Here is a 21,672-nt window from a genome sequence, read left to right on the forward strand (position 1 = left end):
TGGTTGAGGGAGGGGCGGGGCTGAAACAGGGGGCGGGACTATGGAGTAAGGGGCGGGGTAATACTTTTTGGGGCGGGGCTAGTGGCAGAAGGGGTGGGCTCACTGCTGGCCGTTCTGCGACGCCCCTTGGCCCGGCCCGGCCGCCGTAGCAGGGCGGCGGGCGGGCCCCGCGCCTGTCCGTCAGGGGACAGCGTAGTGCCATTGGCGCGCCGTCGCGCTGTCCCCGCCCTCTTCCTTATTATCGGCGAGAAGGGGCGAGGCTTGCCGTGCCCGGGGGTCGGCTCGGCCCAGCTCAGCTCCCTCATGCCGCCCACAGTGGCCGTCGTGGGGGGCGGCATCAGCGGCCTGGCCGCCTGCTACCACTTGGCCCGCGGCGCCCGCCCGCCCAAGGTGAGCGCGGGGCCGGCAGTCCCCCGGGGGGGCCGGGACCCCGGCCGCGGTGTCCCCGTGGTGACCGTGGCGTCCCCCAGGTGCTGCTGCTAGAGGCCGGCGCCCGCCTAGGGGGGTGGCTGCAAAGCACCCGCACCGCCGACGGGGCCGTGTTCGAGCACGGGCCCCGGGGCATCCGCCCCGGGGGCGTGGTGGGCACCGACACCCTGCACATGGTAGGGGGAGCTGAGGGTTCCTGGCGCGTGGTTCGGGGTGCCAAGGGGGTTCCAGGGTGCTGGGGTCTGGTGGGGGGTGTTTGAGCGAGGTGCTGGAGTCAGGGGTCCCTGAGTGCCTCCTGGGGGCTGGAGTGTCCCTGGGTTGGTCTAGGGTGATGGAGTCTGGGGGTGGGGGGGCTTGGTGGCTCCTGGGGTCTGTGGGATTTCCCTGGGTGGTTGGGGGTGTCTGGGAGCACGAGGGCACAGGGTTCCCAGGGTGCAGTGGTCCAGGGGTGGCCCTGGCGTAGGGTGCTGGGGGACAGGCGTCCCTGGGTGCTGGGGTCTGTAGGTGGTCCCTGGGTGGGTGCAAGGGTCTGGGGGTTCCTGCCTGGGTGCTGGGGCCTGGCTGAGGGCACCCTGGGGCAGGTCCTGTGCCCTCTGCCGTGCTCGTCCCTGCCACGTCCCTGCAGGTCTCTGAGCTCGGCCTGGAGGGTGACGTCCTGCCTGTCCCTGGAGACCACCCGGCTTCTAGGAACCGATTCCTCTACACCGGCGGAGCCCTGCACAAACTGCCCTCAGGCCTGCAGTAGGTGCCTGCCCCAGTGCCACCCCGGTGCCACCTGTGTGTGGGCCACCCTCCCCTGAGCCCTCGGTGTCTACAGGGGCCTGCTGTGGCCAGTGCCCCCCTTCTCGCGGGCACTACTCTGGAGCGGGGTGCGGGACCTGCTGGCACCAGCCGGGACGGAGCCTGATGAGAGCGTGTACGCCTTTGTTCATCGCCGCTTTGGCCAGGAGGTGGGTGTCTGCACAGAGTGATAGCCTTATCGGGGCCTGGCAGGGGCCAGGCGGGGACCAGCCTCATCCTGCCATGTCCCCACAGGTGGCCGACATTGCTGTGGACAGCCTGTGCCGGGGTGTGTTTGCTGGGGACTGCCGAGCACTGAGCATCCGCTCCTGTTTCCCCACGCTTTTCAAGGCCGAGCGGCACCGGCGATCTGTCCTGCTGGGGCTGGCGCTGGGCTCCAGTGAGCGCCGGACTTGGGGGACACAAGGTGGGGACGCCCTGGTGCCACCTCTATGACACGAGGGGACACCAGCATTGTCATCTGCAGGGAAGGAGCGTGGGGCTGAGTCAAGGCTGAGCCAGCGGGCGCGGGCCGAGCACTGGAGCCAGTGGTCACTGCGGGGTGGGATGGAGAGCCTGGCCGAGGCGCTGGCGGCCTTCCTGCGCCCACGTGGGGTTGAGCTGCACTGCCATGCACCCCTGCGCCGCCTGCGCTGGCACCCCAGTGGCCACTGGCAGGTAGGGCCCTGGTGTGGGTGGGGTGGCAGGACACTTGGGTCCCCTTCACAGTGCCTCCCCCTGGCACACTGCTTTCCTCACTCCCACAGCTCATCCTGGCAGACAGCACCGTGACAGCTGACCATGTGGTCAGTGCCCTCCCGGCCGCAGGTAGGTGTGCCCTGGGTTGCACCAGGGCAGGGAGGATGGTGGCATCCCCCCCGTGATGTCCCCTCTCCTCTCAGCCCTGGCAGAGGTGCTGCCAGCCGAGGCTGAGCCACTGGCACAGGAGCTGCGGCGCATCCCAGCTGTGTCTGTGGCTGTGGTGAACCTGCAGTACGAGGGCATCACATTGCCTGTCACGGTAAGAGCAGCACCCACAGGTGTGCCCCAACATGTACGGGTGACCCCAGCACCCACGGGTCACCCCATCCCACTCCCACTGCTGCTTCTGCCCAGGGCTTTGGGCACTTGGTGCCCTCCTCCGAGGATGCCTCCCTTCTGGGTATCGTCTACGACTCGGTGGCCTTCCCCCAGCACAACGGCACAGGAGCCACCTCGGTGCGGCTGACGGTGAGTGGCTGGGGATGAATGTTGTGGGGGACAGGGATGATCCAGAGCCTGGGGGGGGCTCATGATGCTGCTGGTGCCATGTAGGTGATGCTGGGAGGTGCCTGGTTCAGACAGAGCTTTGGGGATCCGGCGGCGGTGGCGCCAGCGCTGCTGCTGCAGCGGGCACAGGCAGCAGTGCGGGAGCAGCTGGGCCTGGAGCCAGCCCCGACCCGCTCCATTGTTAAGGTGCACCAGGTGGGTGATGGCACTGGGGGGGCTGGTGTTGGGGTGGGCTCCAGGGGCTCCCACTGGGCTCACCAGCTGCTCTGCCCCCCAGGCCTGCATTCCCCAGTACACACTGGGCCACTGGCAGCGCATAGGTAAGAGGAAGCTGGGGCACAGGGGGTCCTCCCCTGGACCCCACAGAGGCACCCACCACCCATCCCCATCCCTGCAGAGCGCATCGGCCGCTTCCTGGCAGAGCAGCAGCTGCCCCTCAGCCTCATTGGGGCCTCCTACACTGGCGTCTCGGTCAACGACTGCATTGCCAGTGCCAAAGCAGCTGTTGGGCGTCTGCTGGGGCAGCTGCACTGAGCCCCAGCATCCCTGGGTCCCCTCTGGCGCCAGGCAGTCCCATGGCCATAGGACAAAGTGGTTTCTTTTTTATTGAAAAACCCTTATAAAGGTCCAGGGAGCAGCTCATAAATAGAATAAATAACCGTGTGCTGGCAGCACAGCCTGTGACCATCTTTGGGCACCCATGGCCCTCAGGGAGATGGGGCCAGGCAAGCCCCTGGTTCACCCCAGCTCTGCCTGCAACCCTTCCTGGGGGGTGCCCCCCAGCACCAGGCACCGGCCCCATGGCCAGCAGCTCCCTATGTGATTGGCACTAGGGCTCACTCCCCTGAGTCTCTCCAGCAAGGCCACAGCACGACCAGCCTGGCTGCAGCTCCTCCACCCTGTGTACCCTGGTGCTGGGTCACAGCAAGCAAGAGTCCATGTGGGGTCCACAGTAGCCAGTGGCTAGTGGGCACCCTGCAGCAGGCTCTGGTTGTCCCCATGGGCAGGCAGGGTCTCCTCCTGTGCCACAGCCATGCCTGCACTGCCCCCCAGGTGTGCATCACCCTCCCCAGCAGCCTCGGGGCTGTGCTGGGTGATCCCTGGTGCCGGTGGGGAGCTGGTGCCACCCTGGGTGCCATTACCTGCCAGTGGCTGCTGCAGGGTGGCTGTGGGCAGCTGGGGGGACACGGATATCTCCTTGTCCCCCCACCCTGCAGCATCCCGGGGCAGCTTGCGCAGCATCTCTTCCCGGAAAAGGCTGGTGCTGCTGCGGTACCTCTGTCCCTCGTGGCCCGGTACTGGCCCCCTGCGGCCCCTCCCAGCACGAGGGTCCATCCCAATGTCCACTGTGAGGTTGGTGTAGAGCGGGTGGAGGTGCTTGGCCAGCAGTACATAGGTGAGGGAGTTCATCCCATCCTGTGTCCACATCCGCTGTGTGCGGATCAGCAGGTCGAACCTGGAAGGTACAAGGGAAGGGGAATGTCACGGCCAAGCTGCCCGTGGGACCCCCACGCCCCCTGCCAGCCCCCTGACCTGTGGGGGTTCTCCTCGTTGCCTTTGTCACTCTTGTGCTTCACCATCTTGTAGTGGCCGATGGAGATGGGCGGGCGGGCAATCTTCATGCCAGCCAGGCGCACCCTGCAGACAAGCCACCACGTCACCCAAGGGTGCCAGGGCACAGGGACACTGCCTGTGTCCCCGCTGGTGGGGCAGCTTGTCCTGCACAGTGATGCCATCCCAGGGCCCAGCGAGTGGCCAGTGCCTCCCAGCAGGGGACAAACATGGGGAAGGGTAAGACTGGCAGATCCCTGCGCTGTCCTACCTGGTGGCGATGTCATCGTCCTCACCGCCCCAGCCCCAGTATTCGTTGGGGAAACCATTGATCTTCATGTACTGGTCAGGGGTGAGAGCTGAGACCCCCCCGAAGTACTGGGGGTACGGGAGGCTGCAAGAGAGGGGGCAGATACTGAGCCAGGGCCAGGGCCATCCCCTTGCTCCTGGCTCGCCCCCAGCTGTGATCACCCACCTGTACCCGAATTTATTCATGGCAATGGAGACATGTTTGGGGTTCCAGGGATCGCAGGTGTAGAGGTTATGGTCGTTCTCAGGGATGAGGTCGACATCATGGAGGAAGAGGCAGTCCCACTCCTCGTCCTTCAGCGCCTCCTTCACCCCCACGTTCAGCAGCTTGGCACGGTTGAAGGTGGAGTTGCCTGCCTGCAGGGAGAGGGGGCTGGCAGCTGTGACCCTCGGCACAAGCCCAGCACAGGCCCCAACACACGGTAAAGCCCCTGGCACCCACCGGACTCACCTGGTGCACGACGTAGATGCCGTACTGCAGCTGCTGGCGCTGCAGGAAGGGGTGCAGGTAGTAGAGGAGGTGGCCCAGGTGGGTCTCGCGGTTGCGGTGGGGGATGATGACGGCGGTGCGGGACCGGGGCTCACAGGTGGCAGGTTGGTACCGGCCGCCCTCCCGCACCGCCGGGTTCTTCATCTGGATCTGCTCCAGCGTGGGCACCCGGCTGAAGCTCACAGTCAGTGGCCCGACTGCACGGGGGAAGGCAGGAGGCTGGCGTGGGGCGGTGGGGGCGGCGCCCGCCGCAGGGGTGCGCGGGTCCCCGGGGCCGCTCGCCACCGCCCCAGCCCGGTCCAGCCGGTCGGTCCGGGCTGGGAGCCGCGGAACCGGTTCCTTCCCCGGGGGCACTGCCGTTCCGTGCCCCGCCGCCCCCCCGGCGCGCCGCCCCCGGCCGCTGTGGCTGCCCCATCGCGGCGGGTGACTCACCGAGCAGAGGCGAGCGCTGGGGGCAGAAGGGCAGGGGCTGCGCGGGGTCGGGGCGGGCGGGCTGGCGCGGCAGCAGCCGGCTCAGGTTGGCGTACACGTCCTGGGTGCGCGAGTAGTCGAAGACGGGCCCGGCGGCGCGGCCGAAGAGGGAGGTGAGGTTGCGGAACCCGCCCAGGGAGAAGTAGGCGACGAAGGCGAACTGGCAGCCGACGAGCAGCGCCAGGGTGCAGGGCCGCTCCAGCAGCCGCCGCAGCATGGCGGGGCCCGGCCCGGCGGGGGCCCGGATCGTCGCGGGCCCGGATCACCGCGGGCGGCTGGGGGCGCCGGGCCGCATCGCGGGCGCAGCGGGATCGGGGTCACGGTCGGGCCCGGTGCCCTGCCGGACCCTCCGGTACCTGCGGGCGGCGGGAGAGCCTCAGCCCCGCCCGGCCGTCGCCGCCATCTTGGAACAGAGAGAGCGAGCGGGCGGGGCGTAGGGGGCGGAGCCCCGGACGTAGTGGGTGTTAAAGGGGCCGCTCGGGAGCGGGTGCCTGCCCCGAGCAGCGGCTGCAGCGGGTGGGGGCGGGGGCAGGGGCAGGGTCTCCTCCCGGTCAGATCGGGCCGGGGCGGGGGCACCGGGGCTCCTGGGGCAGGCTGGGGGTGCCAAGGGGAGACGCGGTCGCAGGTGCCTGGAGGGGAGCGAGTGGGGGCCCGGCGGGGTGCCGAGGCGCTCAGAGGGTGCTCAGGCGGGGGGCGGGGTCCCGGGTGGGAATACGGAGTGACGGGCGGCAGGACCCGGGGGAGCCCAACCCTCCGGAAGCGGGCGGGGCCTCAATATGGACACACCCCGCAAGGGGCGTGCCCAAGGCAAGCTCCGCCCGCGCTCCGTCGCCGCGGCAACTGCACACGCCATCGGGCCCCCCCTCCCCCCCCCTTTTTCCGCGTGTTGTCCCGCCCCTATTGCAACGTCACCGCGGGGTCGCGCTCCGATTGGGAGCAGCTCCGCGCCACTTCCGGCGGGGGCGCCATGGCGGCGGTGGGCGCTGCGGGCGGGAGGCGTGCGGCGCCCTCTGCCCGCTGCTCAGCTACTTCGGTGCGGGCTACGCCGACTACGCCGTGCTGGCGCACGTCCTGCCGCAGACCGCCCTGCGCGGCAGGTGCCGCCGGGCCCCGGAGGAGCGGGCGGGGGGGGACCCGAGGGGTCTCCGGGGAGTGTGGAAGGTGTTGGGCCGGGGGAGGGTTCTCGTCCTGGTCGGGCCCCCGTGGTGCCGCCCTGACCCGCGCCCCCACCTCCCCGCGTCCTGGTGCCCGTTCCACGCTGCCGCCTTCAACCTCATCATGCTTCTGCTGCTGGCCTGCCGCGCGCGCCGGCCTCGCCGACCCTGGTGAGCGCCCCCCCGCCACCGGGTGTCCCCCGCATCCCTGCGGACCCCAACTCGCCCCGGGGCCCGCTGTCCCCCGCGGCACCGGCCGACTGCCATGGCGGGGAGCGGGTGCCCAGCCCCTGCCCGGGGGCAGCTGGGCTGTGGCGGCCCGGTGAGGTGGGGTCTCACGTGTCACCCCCTGCCCCGTCCGTCCCCAGGTGTGGTTCCCCTCCCCAACACCACCGTCGACTTCTCTGTCCTGCACAGTGGGGCGAAAGCCTGAGCGAGTGAGACCAGGGCGCTGAGGGGGTGGCCAGGGGACCCGGTGGGGTGAGATGGGGGTGAGGGGCTGCGTTGTGACTGCTGGGAGCAGCCCTGGTAGCTGGTCCCTGCTGAGTGCCGTCCCAGCAGAGCCAGGAGGACTGGACAGTGTGCAATTGCTGCGAGGCATACCGCCCGCCCCGTGCCCACCACTGCCCCTGGTAGGCACCTCTGGTATGGCCCCACACTGCAAGTCCAAGGGGCTCTGCCATGGGTCATTTCCGTCCCTGGGCACTGGAGTGTGCTCTGAGATGGGACCAGGGACAGTAAGACCCCTGTCACCCATCTGTCCACCCATAGGATCAACAACTGCATCAGGGAGTTAAACCAGAAATACTTCATCCAGTTCCTCTTCTACACTGGTGAGTGGTCACATGGAGGTCCCTGTTCCCCATGGGGCAGCCCCACTCCTGGGTCCCTGGCCAGGCTCTGGGGCTGTTGGGGTGCCCAGCCCCATGGCAATAGGCAGCTCCAGGGGATGCAGTGTGTGTAGGGGGGATGCTCACTATCTGCCAGCTCACTGCTTGTTCTGTGCCAGGGCTCGCCAGTCTCTACGCCACAGGGCTGGTGCTGGCTGCCTGGCTGGGACCGGCAGGCAGGAGTCCAGCAGGGATGGCGGCAGGAGGAGACATGGCAAGCAACCACGTCCGAATGTAAGTAGGGTTAGCACGGGGGTCCTGTCTCTCTCCTGTGTAGAGGAACTTGCGTTGAGAGGGGAGGGCCTGGGTGGTAGCACCGTGGTGGGACCCTGGGCCTGCCTTGGGAGCAGTGGGAACGGGCTCTGGGCTGCCCCACGTTGGCCCCAGCCAATGGTCTTACTCTCACCCGTGGCCACCCTCCCAGAGCTCACTGCATCGTCCTGCTGCTGGAGTCTCTCCTCTTTGGGGCTTTCGTCGCTGCTGTGTTTTATGACTAGGTTAGTGGGGCAGCGGCATGGGGCACTGGGGCAAGTGGGGGTGGCAGCATGTTGACGGTGATGTCCCTGTCACCCCAGGTTATGTTGATCATCATGGATGAGACTCCCCTGGAGCAGATCTGTAACCAGGGACTGAAGGAGACAAACCAGGAGGAGCTGTGCCCCCCAAAACCCAAACTGGTGCTGCTGCAGGAGGTGTTCGGGCAGGGTGCGTGGGGCTGGGAAGGCCTGTCGGGCCAGGTATCCCAGCATGGCTCATGCTTCTCCCCTTCCCTCCGGCCAGGCTTTGTGCTCTGCTGGCTCTTCCCCTGGAGCCGCAGCCCCCCGCTGGGCACAGACCTTGGGTACAGCCCGCTGCCCATCCCCTACTCTGACCTCCCCGCGCCCAGCACGTGGGAGGATGCTGGAAACATGCTGACAGTGGCTTCACACCGGGATCCAGAGCCGTGATGGCGTTTCAGCACCTCGGTGCCTGGCAGTGAGCCCTCTGCCATCCCTCCGGGGGTGAATCTTGCCCCCAAAGCCTGGGCACCCACCTGGCAGCACTGATCCAGTGCAGCGGTGGGGTCCTGGGGCTCCCTGGCAGAGCGGACGCCTAGCCCCACCATCCCTGGGGTGCAGAGGTGTGGGATTTTCTACCCCAGGATGTCTAGGGGCAGGCTGACAGCATGGCTGGACGCTGCCTTACCCACGGCTCCAGCTGCCGCCTCAAGAGACAGGTACAGAGCTGCAGCTGCCCCAAGAGGCTGCATGCAGCAGCACCCAATAAAGTCCCATTCTGGGCAAGGCTGGTGGTCCCCTGTTCTTGGGGAGCGGGGGTGCTGCTAGTAGCACCCTGTGGGGGAAAGATGCTGGGAGCAGTAAGGGAGGGTCAATGCAGCCACAGCTGCTCCCGAGCGTTGTTGCTGTGCCTGGTACCGCTGCACTGATCACCACACGCCACGCTAGTCAGCTCCATAAATAGCTTTAAATAACAGCAATGCAATAAATCACAGCTGAGTGGCTGTGCCAGGGGGGACTGCAGCCAGGGCGGGGACCCCTGGGGCCTGCCCAGGGGGCCACCCCACTCTGCCCATGCAAGGGCTGAGGTAGATGCGGTTACCTGCACCGGGGTTTGTCCCCTGCGTGGCACAAGCCCCTGGAGCTCTGCTGAGGGGCTGCCCGATGCCGTTCCATGGACAGTGTCCTGGCTGCCAATGGACAATAAATAACCAAATAAATAGGAGCTGCGGTGCCGCTGGGATCGCTCCCTGGCCGAGCCACAGCCCCGATGGGCTTGTGTCACTGCTGCTTGTGCCGGTGGTTCCTGAGGATCTCCAGGATCTCGGCTTTCTGCCTCTCCCAGGCTGCTGATGGGCTTCTCTGCGCCCGGGGCAGAAAGAAGCTGTATTTCAATCTTGGTGGGCGCCGCTCATCCACCACCAGTGCCTGCAGCACCAGGGGCTCACGCAGCGGCCCCCGGCCTGCCAGCATCTCGGTGGCTGCCGTGGCCCCGCTGTAGCGCAGGGTCGCACCACCCGCCAGCACCACGTCAGTCGGGGAAGGCACAAGGACATAGCCACCGTTGAGGAGGGAGTTGCCAGCCGGCTGCCTCAGTGCCAGGAAGACATCCTCACCGCCTTGCGCCGAGATCTGCCGGACCAGGAGGTGCGTGGCACCTGCCGGGATGGTCACCACGTCGTTGTAGCCATAGCTGTGGGGCACAGTGAGGTTGGAGGGGAGATGATGGCAGCCGGCAGGTGGCATGCCCCCAGTCCCACCGCCACCGTTGGGGTGCTTACCGGGGTTTGGTGAAGGAGCCATAGACTTTGGTGCAGCTGGAGCCATCGCCACCGCACATCATGCATTTATCGAACTTCTTCTTGGAGCCAATGACGCGGTCGCAGCCAGCAGGGATGCAGCGGCCCTGCACACACACCCCCGTGCTCTCAGGGGAGCAGGGCGTCCCGTCGGCCACCTGTGGCATGGCACAGCCTCAGCGCCTGCCAGCGGCACCCTGGGGTGCCTGGCGGACAGGGGAACACTCACCCTTGGCTGCAGCACATGGTAGTAGCCCAGGGTTTGGGACTGGCAGGTCAGCTTGCACTGGTCCCGCTCAGAGACGCCACTGTAGCGCGGCACCCAGTCCAGGGGGGCTGGGAGCCCCTTGACGAGGTCAGGGCGGTGGTTGTAGGCGGCACATTGCTCTTCCCGGAAGGTGAGGGCTGCCGGCAGCAGTGTGGCACAGTCGGCACCGGCAGCAGCCCCCAGCCTGCCCCCATAACCTGCACCGGGGACCGGTGCAACCCCTGCTCCCCACCCCTGGCCAGCCCCACTCACGGGTGCTGCCGGGACACTCCTCCACGTTGCAGGACTGGAAGCGGGTGCGCTTCCCCTCACAGTACCGGCCACCATGGCGAGGTGCCGGCGCGGTGCAGTTGCGGTGGGAGAGCTGGACGCCACCACCGCAGGTCCGTGAACACCTGCCCCATGGCCCCCATGGCCCCCAACCACCGTCCACAGGTGTCTGCAGCCAGAAAACAACAGGGAGTGTCAAACCTGAGCTGGTGGGTGAGTGCCCACCCCGCCGCCTCTCCGGGACTCACGGTGAGCTCCTGCAGGCGGCCAGTGCCAACGCAGAGCCCATCCATGCAGACCCTGCCCGGCGCGCACGGTGTGCCATCGGCCCAGGGGAAATGCTTCGTCTGGCAGACAAAGCGGCCACTGACGTGGCCGGTGCACCACAGCGAGGCGCAGGGCGGCTGCAGGTCACCGCAGTGCCGCGAGTGGGGCCCGAAGGTGAGCTGGCATTGCTGCAGCACTGGGTAGGTGCTGCCCGGCAGCGCTGAGGGCAGCTGCAGCCACTCCAGGGGCTTGTCCAGGAGGCAGTGACCTGCGGGGACATGGCACTGCTACACCAGGGGTCCCTGAGAGCACCGAGATGGGATGTGGCTGCACCAGGATCCCCTGTGCTGGGTCATACCGTGGCCATTGTCCAAGAAGTCAGTGATGAAGTGGGTGCTGCAGGGGGACCACACCTCACCAGGATCCAGCGAGGACAGGACAGGGGCCATCATGTGGCGCGTGGCTCCAGAGCGGCTATTCAGCTCCTGGCAGGGCTGGGAGGTGTCGTGCAGCATGTTGAAGATGTGGCCTGTGCCGAGGGACAGTGGTGTCAGCCCTGGAGGGGCTCATGGGTGGCAGTAGGTGTGCTGTGTGTGTCCCCCCCATGCTGGCCCCCGCTGCTCACCCAGCTCATGGGCGACTGTGAATGCCGACTGTAGCCCATCGTCTTCCACAATGGCACAGCTCCGCTCGGGGTCACAGATGGTGCCCACGTCAGCCATGCCCAGCGTGTCGCAGGTGGCTGCCCCGCACAGGTCCTGGGGGCAGGCAGAGCATGGGGAGGTGCTCCAGGGCACCCCAAGCCCAGCCAGCACCCAAACTCTCTGGGGTGGGCCCATCTGAGGGGCACCCAGGGACCCTGCCAGCTCACGACCACCCTGCAGGGACCCCAAAGAGCCCTGCAGTACCCCCACAATAACCCCCCAGCTTTCACCCCACACACACACCTGCCGGGTGAAAAGGATGGCGGTGTCAAAGTGGAGGGGACTGTCCTCGTCGGGGACATTGAGCCCCCTCTGCCACTGGCAGAAGTTGCGGAGCATCTGGGCAGCGTTGGAGGTGGTGGGGGGCCCTGGGGTGCCCTGGCCCAGCACCACCAGCCGCGTCACCCGCAGCTCCACCGCGTTGCCCAGGCTGCCGTGCCGGAAGGACCGGGCGGCCGCCGCCAGCACCGTCAGCAGGTACCGGTGGAGCCCCGCGCCGTGGAACTGGGCCATCGACTCGTCCGCCACCACCAGCATCTCCACGTACCGCGGCACCGAGGCGAAGCGCTGTCGGGAAGAGGGGCGCTGGGGCAGGGCACCGGCGCCAGCCCGTGCCCCCCAGCACCGTGCCCGTGCCAGCCCGGCACACCCCGGTGTCTCTGGGCCCTGCACCAGCGTGTCCCAGTCCGGCCGCCCGCGGCCCCGGTCGCCCCCTCGGGGCGGGTCCCGGCCGCGCCCCTGGAGGCGGAGGGGAAGCCCGCCCCGGCCCGCCCCTGGCCCGGCCCATCTCGGCTCGAAGTATCCCAGAGCCCGCCCATCCCGGTCCCGGTCCGTCTTGGTCCGCTATGTCTCGGTCCATCCCGGTCCCAGCCCACCACTGTTCGGTCCGTCCCGGTCCATCCCATCCCAGTCAGTCCCGGTCCGTCCCGGTCTGGTCCGTCCCGGTCCATCCCAGCCTATCCTGGTCCCAGTCCATCCCATCCCAGTCAGTCCCAGTCCGTCCCGGTCTGGTCCGTCCCGGTCCATCCCAGCCTATCCTGGTCCCGGTCCATCCCATCCCAGTCAGTCCCGGTCCGTCCCGGTCCATCCCATCCCAGTCAGTCCCGGTCCGTCCCGGTCTGGTCCGTCCCGGTCCATCCCAGCCTATCCTGGTCCCAGTCCATCCCATCCCAGTCAGTCCCGGTCCGTCCCGGTCCATCCCATCCCAGTCAGTCCCGGTCCGTCCCGGTCTGGTCCGTCCCGGTCCATCCCAGCCTATCCTGGTCCCAGTCCATCCCATCCCAGTCAGTCCCGGTCCGTCCCGGTCCATCCCATCCCAGTCAGTCCCGGTCCATCCCGGTCTGGTCCGTCCCGGTCCATCCCAGCCTATCCTGGTCCCAGTCCATCCCATCCCAGTCAGTCCCGGTCCACTCCGCTCCGGTGTGTCCCATCTCTGTCCATCCCAGCTTATCCCAGTCAGTACCGGTCCGGAGTGTCCCAGTCCATCCCATCCCATCCCAGTCAGTCCCAGTCCACTCCAGTCCGGTGTGTTCCATCTCTCTCCATCCCAGCCCATCCCGGTCAGTCCCGCTCCACTCCGGTCCGGTGCGTCCCATCTCCGTCCATCCCAGCCCGTCCCGGTCAGTCCCCGTCCGGTGTGTCCCCGTCCATCCCATCCCATCCCGGTCAGTCCCGCTCCATCCCGGTCTGCCGTGTCCCGGCCCAGCCGTACCTTGGCTCTCCTCGGGGCCGGCCCCACGCGGGACCGTGCCCCGGCTTCGTCCGGTGCCGTTACGGGACAGGCGGGTCCACGCGCGGCACCGGCGGCGGCGGCTACCAGGAGCGCCAGGAGCGCGCGGCGCATGGCCCGGGCACCGCGACAGCGCCGCGACAACAGGTCCCCGCCGGCTCTGCCCCCGCCGCCTCCTTTTAACGGGCGAGAGAGGCGGCCCCGGGCGGGCGGAGCGCGGCAGGGAGCCCCGGCCCCCCCCCCCCCCCCCCCCCCCCCCCCCCCCGTCGTTCCGGGAAGGCAGAGCAGGGTCCCCAGGGAGCTGGGCCGAGCCGGGGGATCCCCCTCACCGACACACCCTCGCTGGGATCCCCCTCACTGGGACCACCTGCACCAAGACGCCCTCACCTGCACAGGGACCCCCTCACCAGGACCCCATTGCTGGGGTCCCCTCACCGGGACCCTCTCTCCGGAACTGCTGCAGGGCACCCGCAGGGCAGCAGGGGCCAGGGGCAGTGCAGGTGTCTGCTGGGGGCAGCCTTGGTGTGCCCAGGGTGGGCACGGGGCTGGGGGCACCCCAGGGTGCTCTCCCACCCTGCAGCACCCGCTGCCCCCTAACACCCCACTGCTCTGTCCCCTTTATCCTTACTGGTCCCTTTCATCCCTCTTTATCCTCCTCATCCCACCTTGTCCCCTCCATCCCTGCCCATCCCCTCCATCCTTTCCCATCCTGTCTCTTCCATCCTTCCTCATGCTCTTCATCCACTCCTGCCCCATCCATCCTCATCCTCTTCATTCATCCCTATGCCCCCCATCCCTTCCTGTCCCCTCATCCCAGCCTTCCGGTGCCAGCCCGCCTGTCCCCTCCCCATGTCCGCACTTCCCAGCAGGGCCACCCGTGTGTCACACCGGAGTCACCTCCTGGCCCCCAGCCCAGCTGGGCAGGACATGGGCCACATCCTGCTTCCTCCCTTCTCGGAACGAGGGGGCAGGGCCCAGCTGCCCTCCCTGCCCCAGCACCCCTTAGCACTCCTGTCTGGGGGTCCCCTGGGTGCTGCCATAGGGGTGCCGGTGCCGGTGCCATCCCCGCCGTCCCCAAGGAGAACAACAGGGTGACGCGGCCTGGCACAAAGGGAGCCGGTGGCACTCGGCGCTGCCGCACAAAGAGCCTCTGTGCTGGTGCCCCAGCAGTGCTGGGCTGCACCCACGGGACCTCGCCGGCACCGCAGCCGGGCCTGGCTGGGACGGCACCTGCCCAGCACCCACCCGTGTGCGGGAACAGTGCCGCCATGGGAACGTGGAGCCCACCGAGAGCTCGCCATGGCCTTGGCACCTGCGTGGCCAGCAGCCAGCACGTGCAGTATCCGCCAGGCTCCAGCATCTGCCACAGCCAGCATCCACCGGAGCCAGCATCCCACGGGCTGCAGCATCTGCTGCCTCTGGCATCCGGCACAGCTGGCATCCCCGGGGTCTGACATCTGCTCTGGCCAACATCCGCCACCTTCAGCCACATGCAGAATCCACCCTCTCTGTCATCTGATGGCTCCAGCATCCCCCCAGTTCCAGTATCCCCAGCTCCAGCATCTCCCAGTTCCAGCAGCCCCTGCTCCAGCATCCCCCCAACTTCAGTATCCCCAGCTCCAGCATCTCCCAGTTCCAGCAGCCCCTGCTCCAGCATCCCCCCAACTTCAGTATCCCCAGCTCCAGCATCTCCCAGTTCCAGCAGCCCCTGCTCCAGCATCCCCCCAACTTCAGTATCCCCAGCTCCAGCATCTCTCCAGCTTCAGTATCCCCAGCTCCAGCATCCCCCACAGGCCTGCTGTCTGAGCCATGGGGCACCCCTGGGTGCTGGCAAGGGCTCAGCATCAGGGGCTCGTCCTGGCCCAGCTCCCCTGCCCAAGGCTGGACCCAGCCCCAGCAGGGTGGCCCCGTGCCAGGGGCAGGGGGGGCAGCCAGTGGGCAACATCTGGGCAGCATCAGCCTGCACAGCCGCCATGACTCACGCTGCGCTGCGTGACCTCAGGAACAGCCTTGACGTGGGTTTGGCTGCTGACGTCACTGGGGACAGTGATGCAGGAGAAGGCCACGGGAACCAGCACGACCCCACGGCTGTGGGGACACGGGGGGGGAGGGCACAGGGGACATGGGGGGTCCTGGCACAGCGGGATGGTCCCCGTGTCCCCTGGCAGGGGGGCCAAGTCCAGATGCCAGAGTCTGGGAACTCCCCAACGGCGGGGGTGGGGGTGTGCTTGGCGCGGGTGGATGCGGGACTATTTTGGTCACCCCCACCCAGCATCCTCATGGCAGCCCGGTACCTGTCCCCCCAGCACCCGCACGGGGACACTGTGGGTGTCACAGAAGGCGGCAGGGGCCACCCCCAGCTGCAGCGGCCCCTGAGCAGGGGGGTCTGGGGACACACGTCCCCCCGCCATCACGCCAAGACACCGTGCTCCTCTTTCGCCCGCCACATACTGCTCACCCCCTCCCCTCTGCCCCCTCCATCCCCTCCGTCCACGTGCCCGTGCCCGCCGCAGTGCCCTCCGTCCCTTCCCACGAGGCCACCCCGCCCCGCATCAGCCTCTGCCCGACACAAAGATGGCGGCAACGCCCACGGCCGTTTCCTGTTGCCTTTAATACCAGCGCCGGCGGGGCCCCCGCAGCCAATATGGCGGCGCTGCGGGCTTCGCCTGCCCTCCCCAAGCATGGCGCCCGGCCCCGCCCCCTGGCAGCGGCGCGGGGGGGCGGCGCATGCGCAGTGCCAAGGGCAAGATGGCGGCGCTGCGGGCGCTCGGGCGGCTGCGGGCACCTTCGGGGCTGCGGGCAGCGGCGCGGCTGGGGCTGGCCCCGGCCCGGTGAGAGCGGCGGGGAGCCGGGGGGCCGGGGGCGGCGGCGGGAGGCTGGGGCTGGGGGCGGCAGGGCCGGCCCCCCCCCCCCCCCCTCACGGCCTGTCCCCGTCCCGCAGGGCGCACCAGTGGCAGCCCGATGTGGAGTGGGCCCAGCAGTACGCCGGCGCCGTCATGTACCCCAGCAAGGAGACGGAGAAGTGGGTGCCGCCGCCCTGGAACGGTGAGGGGCCCTGGCGGGGGAGGCCGGGGCTCTTGGGCCCGGGGGAAAACCTGGGGAGAGAGGCCGAGGCCCTGGGTGGGCCCGGGGCAGCGAGCCGAGGCTCTGGGGGTGCTCTGAAGCCCTTCGGGTGGCCTGGAGGGGATCTGGAGGCTCTGGAAGGGTGTCAGGGGCCGCGGGTGAGCCCTGGAGGGGTGTTGGGGGCCTTCGGGGGGGCTCAGTGGGCTCCAGAGCCGGACCGGCGTTCCTCGGATGCCCTGTGGGTGCTCGGGTCTGCGTGGGGTGTGCTCAGGGCCCAGTGGGGCTTACGTGGGGCTGGGGAGTGCCCTGCAAGGACTCAGTGGGGCTCAGGTCCGCCTTGTTCTCCGGCGTGTCCCGTGGGTGCCCAGGTTTCAAGGGATGTGGGTGTAGGGGGCGAGTCCGCTGGGAGCTTTAGCCCCACCTGTGCCCCCCTAAGCTGCTGCCAGGGGCTCCTGTGATGGGCTTTGAGCTTCTCCTTCCTTGCTTCTCCTTGCTGGTTCTGCAAAACTCCCCGTGCCTGGTCTCTGCTGCAGCCCCGGCTCCTCCCTGGCTTCTTGCGCTCCGGGGAGAGCGGTCAGCGCAGGCTGAGCCTCCCAGGAGGCCCTTGGACCTGGCCCAGGGGTCTTGCGTTGAGCTGAGACTGGAGCTGGCGGTCGGGACGCTGTGTTCCTGATGTCCGGCCAAGCGCTGAGCTCGGCTTGAACGTCTGTCCAGCATCCGCTCTGCGTGCCTGTGCTGCTGGGAAAGGCCGAGCACTCTTGGGGGCAGTGGTGCCTCTGGGGGTGGATGTTCCTCCCTGTCTGACTCTCCTCTTTGCTCCCTGAGCAGACAGGGACCCTCTGGCTCACAAGAAAGTCTCAAGTTTGACCATAAACTTTGGGCCTCAGCACCCGGCTGCCCATGGGGTCCTGCGGCTGGTCATGGAGCTGAGCGGGGAGACGGTGAAGAAGTGTGACCCCCACATTGGCCTCCTGCACCGAGGCACTGAGAAGCTCATAGAGTACAAGACGTACCTCCAGGTAAGGTACAGTGGGCTCCCAACGCTTCCCCATCCCAGGGGCTGGTGTCTGTCTGGGGAGAGACAGGGGTGTTCTTTTGGGGTGAGAAAACTAGGAGCTGAGGGGTTGCTGGTGTCCATCTGTCTGCAGCTGTCTGATTGGATGCATCAGCAGTTTCCTTGGTGCACTGGGAAGGGATTATTTGCCTGTTGGGTTTTGCAGCAGGGTTTGTAAACAAGCCCCACTGATTTATTATCCTGATTGGATTTTAATCTTTCTGTTGGCAGGAGAAATGGAGCTTGAAATAGCTCAGGACTGGTCGGGGGGGCACTGCCTTGGCTGGCTGCGGCAGCTCAGGACAGCACCCACGCTCAGCTGTGTGGCAGTGACAGTTTTCAGCTGAGGATGCACAAGGGACTGGGGCCCTTGCAGTGTCTGTGAAAACTGGCAGAGGGATGTTTTCTGTCTTCCTTCATGCCTTATCCCAAGGCAGGGCTGTCCATGTGTCCACTCCAGCCTGGAGCTGGAGCTTCTGGGCTGCGTTTACAGCTGCTGTCGTGCTTGGTGCTCCCTGAACTGGGAGGACACTGCGCCTGGTGGCTGCGTCCCAGCACTCCCCAGCTGCGGTGAAGCTTTTGAGTGCTCTCCATCAGTCCTGGGTGTTTGCTACCCAGCTGCAGGTGCCAGCTGCTGCCACTCAGGGACATTTCTTTTGGCAGGCACTGCCCTACTTTGACCGTCTCGACTATGTCTCCATGATGTGCAACGAGCAGGCCTATTCCCTGGCCGTAGAGAAGCTGCTCAACATCCGCCCGCCCCTGCGGGCTCAGTGGATCCGAGGTGAGGGCGTACCTGCACGTCCCCACACTGTTTCTGTGAGGCTCCAGCTCCCATCCCAGAGGCAGGCACTCCTGCCTGCCCTGCTGAGAGCTCATAGCTCTCGGCTTTCTAGGGGCTCAGCCCCTGTTTGCTCTCCCCAAGGAGGGGGCACAAGGCCCGAGGTGCTCAGCCACCTGTGCCCTCTCTGCCCCCAGTCCTTTTCGCAGAGATAACCCGGCTGCTCAACCACATCATGGCTGTGACCACACACGCACTGGATATTGGGGCCATGACCCCCTTTTTCTGGATGTTTGAGGAGAGGGAGAAGGTAAAGTGCAGCACAGCCACACCGGGGGATTGGCATAGGGGCAAATCTGTGGCTCGGTGCTGCCCGCGGGGCCATGCCGTGGAGCAGTGGGCTCTCCTCTGTCCTCACAGATGTTTGAGTTCTACGAGCGGGTCTCAGGGGCACGGATGCACGCCGCCTACATCCGCCCCGGTGGGGTGCACCAGGTAAGGGTGGCTGTGCTGTACCGTGGCTCCTGCGGAGCCCTTCCCATCTGGCGGGGATGTGCGAGGTGTCCCTGGATGGATGACCACCCTTCCCCTGCCTCCCTGCCCGTGTCCCCAGTGCCGCTGGCTGTGTGTGGGCTGACGTCCCTCTCTTCCTGTGCAGGACTTGCCCCTGGGGCTGATGGATGACATCTATGAGTTTGTGAAGAATTTCTCCATGCGGATAGATGAGGTGGAGGAGGTGAGCAGGATGGGAGCCAGACTTATGCTTGAAACCTGGGAGAGAGGGACAGTCCCCATTTCCCAGCACTCTGAGGGCTGGAGTCTTGCGTTGCCTATCCTCTGGGCACGGGCAGCACGGGGTTATTCCTCCTGTGGCAGTAGTGACAAGGTGACACAGGTCAGGAAAGGGGGTGTGCAGCTGGGGAGGGCAGCCGGTGCGAGGGACGGGTGACTAACACCTTGCTGCCTGCAGATGCTCACAAACAACCGCATCTGGAAGAACCGCACCATTGACATTGGGGTGATAACGGCAGAGGAGGCTCTCAACTATGGGTTCAGGTGGGTCCAGTGGCTCCCAGGGATGCCTGGCAGGGGGTGGATCAGCCTCCTGCCCCTGCCCAGCTGTGTCTGAAGGTCTCAGCCCTGACTGCAGGCGTCCCCATGGCTGATTGGAGCTGCCTCAGGGCCTGATGGCGGCTCTCCGGCGACCACAGCTTGGCAAGAGCTGTGACACTGTGTCCTGCCTGGCTTTACTCGCCTGATGTCCCTGAGCCGCCATCCTGTGGCTGCTGCTCAGGGCTGTGGGGAGTGTGCAGGCGGGGGATATGTGGCTGCTTTTTTCCCCTGTGTCGGGGTCCATTTTGGGGTGTGGGGAGGGCCGGGAGCTGGCGTGGGGCTGCTCACCCACCTCCCTCCACCTAGTGGGGTGATGCTCCGGGGCTCGGGGATCCACTGGGATCTGCGCAAGACCCAGCCCTACGACGTCTATGACCAGGTGGAGTTCGACGTCCCCATCGGCTCCCGGGGCGACTGCTATGACAGGTAAACCACGTGCTGTCTCTGCCGGGGGCTGCGGGAGGCCTTGGCAGGGTCACACCTCCACTGTGGGGCTGTGATGAGGCTGCGGCTTCCCCATGGGGCGCCCACTATGCTGGGCGTGGGGTCCTGAGCAGCGTGGGGGTCCCACAGGTACTTGTGCCGTGTGGAAGAGATGCGACAGTCCCTCCGTATCATCCTCCAGTGCCTCAACAAGATGCCTGAGGGGGAGATCAAAGTAGATGATGCCAAAGTCTCCCCTCCGAAGCGGGCAGAAATGAAGGTAAACACGCTGCCTTCCCGCACCGGGCCTCGCTGCTGGCTGCGTGTTGGTGCTGGCGAGCAGGAAACGCTGTTGGGCATGTCAGATGCTTCCGCTGAGGCTTTTGCTGATGTTATTTGCTGCTGCGTCTGTTCCCCGGCTCAGCTGGGGACTGCCTGGCCTGCTGTGTGCTGTCCCTGCCGGGTCTGGCAGCATCTGGGCAGGGAGCACGGCTTTGTGCCGGGAGGGTTCGCTGCCTGCTGAAGCTGCGCCTGAGCTCTGCAGCAGCCTGGCCCCGTGCAGCAGAAGGGAATCTCCCTGCCCTGGCTCTTCCTTGCCCAGCCCAGCTTGGCCAAAAAGCCACTCTGGTGAGGGCAGGTGCTGGCAGAGCAGAAGCGGGCATGGAAGAGATCTGGCAGTGCCCTGCCTCGTCATTCCACATGCTTGTTATGGCCAGTGGCCATATGAACGTGGCCACCACCCTGGTTCCCACGCTTTGCGCTCTGTCACCAGCCGCCGAGGCGCAGGCAGGAGATGGGCAGCGTTTCTTGCCTGCACAGGGCTGCTCGCCCTTGGTGACTGCGCCCTCCTCTCTCCACAGACGTCCATGGAGTCCCTGATCCATCACTTCAAGCTCTACACGGAGGGCTACCAGGTGCCCCCTGGAGCCACCTACACAGCTATTGAGGCCCCCAAGGTGCAACTTCTCATAGCGTTACGGGGACAGTGGGCTCTGTTGTGGTGAAAGGTGTCCCGTGCCACTCTCTGGGGACGTCGTGCTGCTTGTGTCACTGACTGGGTGGGCTGTCCTGTCCCCAAGACTCTGCTCTTGTACCAGACTGATGTTTGAGGGCTGGACAGTGCGGCTGGGATGCAGAGCCTCAGCCCCCCAGCAGCGTCACCATGTCACCAACCCCATTCCTGTGTCCTTGCAGGGCGAATTTGGTGTCTATCTTGTCTCAGACGGCAGCAGCCGCCCCTACCGCTGCAAGATCAAAGCACCTGGATTCGCTCACCTGGTAGGAGAGGCTGGGGTGGCTGGTGGCATCACCATGCTGGTACCTGCGGTGCGGGTGGGATTTGGGCTGGAGGGGACAAGTGCAGCCTGGGATGAGTGCTCTTTCCCGCTCTCCTTGCTGGGCTTGCTCCGCCGCAGCCCCAGCACGTCTGCTGTGACTCCAGCTCGCCTCTCGTGCCTCTGCCGTTAGAGCTGGTTTCCTTTTTCTGCTGATAACTGACCACTTCCCCCAGCTCCTCCCCAGCGGGTCACGCTGGCTGGGGCAGCACCCCCTCCCCTGTCTGCCCATCCACCACGGGCGAGGGTGGGGGGGGGTGGGCCCTCTGCCACCACAGCACCCGCTCCGGAAGCAGTGAGCCCCACCAGGCCCTGTGTGGTCACTATTGTTTTGCAAACCCGGGAAGCGGAGCTGTCCCTGCCTGCCTGGGCAGGCCTGGGGCAGGGTGGTGGGTGCTTGGGGGGCTCTGGAGAGGGGGCTGTGGACTGATGGGGGTCCCTTGTGCTCTGCTTCAGGCGGGTCTGGATCGGATGTCGCAGGGCCACATGCTGGCAGATGTCGTGGCCATTATTGGTATGTTCCCTCCTTGGACTGGGGGCTCCCATGGCTACCGGGGGGGCTTCTGCCCCATTGTGGGGGGCTGGTCATGCTATGACCCCTCTTTCCCTCCTGCAGGCACACAGGACATCGTCTTCGGGGAGGTGGATCGGTGAGGTGCCAGCCCCGCTGTGCCCATCTCCTGCTGTGTGTGCTGCTCTGGGCGGAAGGGTCCCCCTTGCCCCCCCCCCTCCGCGTGCACCCTTCTTCATCTGAGTCAAATAAAGACTAAACTGGGTCCTTCCAGGCCAGTGCCCCATCTCTGCCTCTTCCCTTATCCAGCCAAAGCCTGGTGAAACCCTCCTCCCTTTCCCATGTGAGGCTTGTGGTCAAGAGCTTCCCCTTCCCGTGGTGGCAGGCCCCTCCATGGCCGGGAGGAGCCCGGGGGGACCCACAGAGTTTCACCTGCAGCAGCCCAGGTTTGGGTGCTGCTGATTCCTGCAGGCTTTCTCCGACAGCCTTCGTCCACCCCGGGGCTGGTGGGTGCTC

General features: G+C 66.8%; 5 protein-coding genes across 6 annotated transcripts; 3 read left to right on the top strand and 2 right to left on the bottom strand.

Annotated features, from left to right (window-relative positions):
- The first annotated feature begins 242 nt into the window (after positions 1–242).
- Positions 243–3,149, top strand: PPOX (protoporphyrinogen oxidase). 2 transcript variants are annotated; one of them, XM_037411845.1, is made up of 12 exons: positions 244–390; positions 471–605; positions 1,055–1,170; positions 1,247–1,379; positions 1,465–1,609; positions 1,697–1,887; positions 1,977–2,037; positions 2,112–2,230; positions 2,326–2,439; positions 2,524–2,673; positions 2,756–2,798; positions 2,876–3,106. In XM_037411845.1, exons 1-12 carry the CDS (start codon positions 304–306, stop codon positions 3,010–3,012), a joined length of 1,431 nt encoding a protein of 476 aa, XP_037267742.1. In that variant the 5' UTR covers positions 244–303; the 3' UTR covers positions 3,013–3,106. The 2 variants fall into 2 exon arrangements, with proteins under 2 accessions (XP_037267741.1, XP_037267742.1); XM_037411844.1 differs by having other exon boundaries at positions 243–390; positions 2,756–3,149.
- On the bottom strand, positions 3,066–5,719 carry B4GALT3 (beta-1,4-galactosyltransferase 3). Its single transcript, XM_037411854.1, has 6 exons — positions 5,261–5,719; positions 4,790–5,025; positions 4,505–4,695; positions 4,301–4,423; positions 4,012–4,116; positions 3,066–3,934 (listed from the first exon to the last, which is right to left on the bottom strand). The coding sequence occupies exons 1-6, from the start codon at positions 5,514–5,516 to the stop codon at positions 3,442–3,444; spliced, it is 1,404 nt and encodes a 467-aa protein (XP_037267751.1). The 5' UTR covers positions 5,517–5,719; the 3' UTR covers positions 3,066–3,441.
- LOC119140141 (collagen alpha-2(I) chain-like) lies at positions 5,515–8,626 on the top strand. Its single transcript, XM_037371221.1, has 4 exons — positions 5,515–5,651; positions 5,770–6,624; positions 7,463–7,577; positions 7,919–8,626. Exons 1-4 carry the CDS (start codon positions 5,515–5,517, stop codon positions 8,288–8,290), a joined length of 1,479 nt encoding a protein of 492 aa, XP_037227118.1. The 3' UTR covers positions 8,291–8,626.
- A 129-nt stretch (positions 8,627–8,755) lies between these two features.
- On the bottom strand, positions 8,756–13,013 carry ADAMTS4 (ADAM metallopeptidase with thrombospondin type 1 motif 4). The gene is made up of 9 exons (XM_037411919.1): positions 12,860–13,013; positions 11,392–11,715; positions 11,070–11,202; positions 10,803–10,973; positions 10,426–10,712; positions 10,160–10,346; positions 9,869–10,044; positions 9,622–9,797; positions 8,756–9,533 (listed from the first exon to the last, which is right to left on the bottom strand). Exons 1-9 carry the CDS (start codon positions 12,989–12,991, stop codon positions 9,122–9,124), a joined length of 1,998 nt encoding a protein of 665 aa, XP_037267816.1. The 5' UTR covers positions 12,992–13,013; the 3' UTR covers positions 8,756–9,121.
- A 2,580-nt stretch (positions 13,014–15,593) lies between these two features.
- On the top strand, positions 15,594–21,442 carry NDUFS2 (NADH:ubiquinone oxidoreductase core subunit S2). Its single transcript, XM_037411856.1, has 14 exons — positions 15,594–15,708; positions 15,819–15,922; positions 16,769–16,959; positions 17,658–17,778; positions 17,973–18,085; positions 18,196–18,270; positions 18,434–18,511; positions 18,746–18,831; positions 19,195–19,314; positions 19,462–19,591; positions 20,172–20,267; positions 20,506–20,589; positions 21,102–21,159; positions 21,262–21,442. The coding sequence occupies exons 1-14, from the start codon at positions 15,605–15,607 to the stop codon at positions 21,297–21,299; spliced, it is 1,398 nt and encodes a 465-aa protein (XP_037267753.1). The 5' UTR covers positions 15,594–15,604; the 3' UTR covers positions 21,300–21,442.
- Positions 21,443–21,672: the final 230 nt, after the last annotated feature.

Source organism: Falco rusticolus, chromosome 19 (assembly GCF_015220075.1).
Source record: "Falco rusticolus isolate bFalRus1 chromosome 19, bFalRus1.pri, whole genome shotgun sequence".
Classification (NCBI taxonomy): Eukaryota; Metazoa; Chordata; class Aves; order Falconiformes; family Falconidae; genus Falco; species Falco rusticolus.

Coding starts and splice junctions, on each gene's coding strand:
- PPOX (XM_037411844.1), top strand. CDS start 304: ATGCCGCCCACAGTGGCCGTCGTGGGGGGCGGCATCAGCGGCCTGGCC. Junction 391..470: donor GCGGCGCCCGCCCGCCCAAG/GTGAGCGCGGGG, acceptor GGCGTCCCCCAG/GTGCTGCTGCTAGAGGCCGG. Junction 1,610..1,696: donor GGGGCTGGCGCTGGGCTCCA/GTGAGCGCCGGA, acceptor TGTCATCTGCAG/GGAAGGAGCGTGGGGCTGAG.
- LOC119140141 (XM_037371221.1), top strand. CDS start 5,515: ATGGCGGGGCCCGGCCCGGCGGGGGCCCGGATCGTCGCGGGCCCGGAT. Junction 5,652..5,769: donor GTGCCCTGCCGGACCCTCCG/GTACCTGCGGGC, acceptor TGGGTGTTAAAG/GGGCCGCTCGGGAGCGGGTG. Junction 7,578..7,918: donor GCAAGCAACCACGTCCGAAT/GTAAGTAGGGTT, acceptor CTGTCACCCCAG/GTTATGTTGATCATCATGGA.
- ADAMTS4 (XM_037411919.1), bottom strand. CDS start 12,991: ATGCGCCGCGCGCTCCTGGCGCTCCTGGTAGCCGCCGCCGCCGGTGCC. Junction 10,713..10,802: donor CTTCTTGGACAATGGCCACG/GTATGACCCAGC, acceptor ATGTCCCCGCAG/GTCACTGCCTCCTGGACAAG. Junction 10,347..10,425: donor GCCGCCTGCAGGAGCTCACC/GTGAGTCCCGGA, acceptor TTCTGGCTGCAG/ACACCTGTGGACGGTGGTTG.
- B4GALT3 (XM_037411854.1), bottom strand. CDS start 5,516: ATGCTGCGGCGGCTGCTGGAGCGGCCCTGCACCCTGGCGCTGCTCGTC. Junction 5,026..5,260: donor CCAGCGCTCGCCTCTGCTCG/GTGAGTCACCCG, acceptor TCCCCCGTGCAG/TCGGGCCACTGACTGTGAGC. Junction 4,424..4,504: donor ATGAATAAATTCGGGTACAG/GTGGGTGATCAC, acceptor CCTCTCTTGCAG/CCTCCCGTACCCCCAGTACT.
- NDUFS2 (XM_037411856.1), top strand. CDS start 15,605: ATGCGCAGTGCCAAGGGCAAGATGGCGGCGCTGCGGGCGCTCGGGCGG. Junction 17,779..17,972: donor GCGGGCTCAGTGGATCCGAG/GTGAGGGCGTAC, acceptor CTCTGCCCCCAG/TCCTTTTCGCAGAGATAACC. Junction 18,512..18,745: donor GGATAGATGAGGTGGAGGAG/GTGAGCAGGATG, acceptor TGCTGCCTGCAG/ATGCTCACAAACAACCGCAT.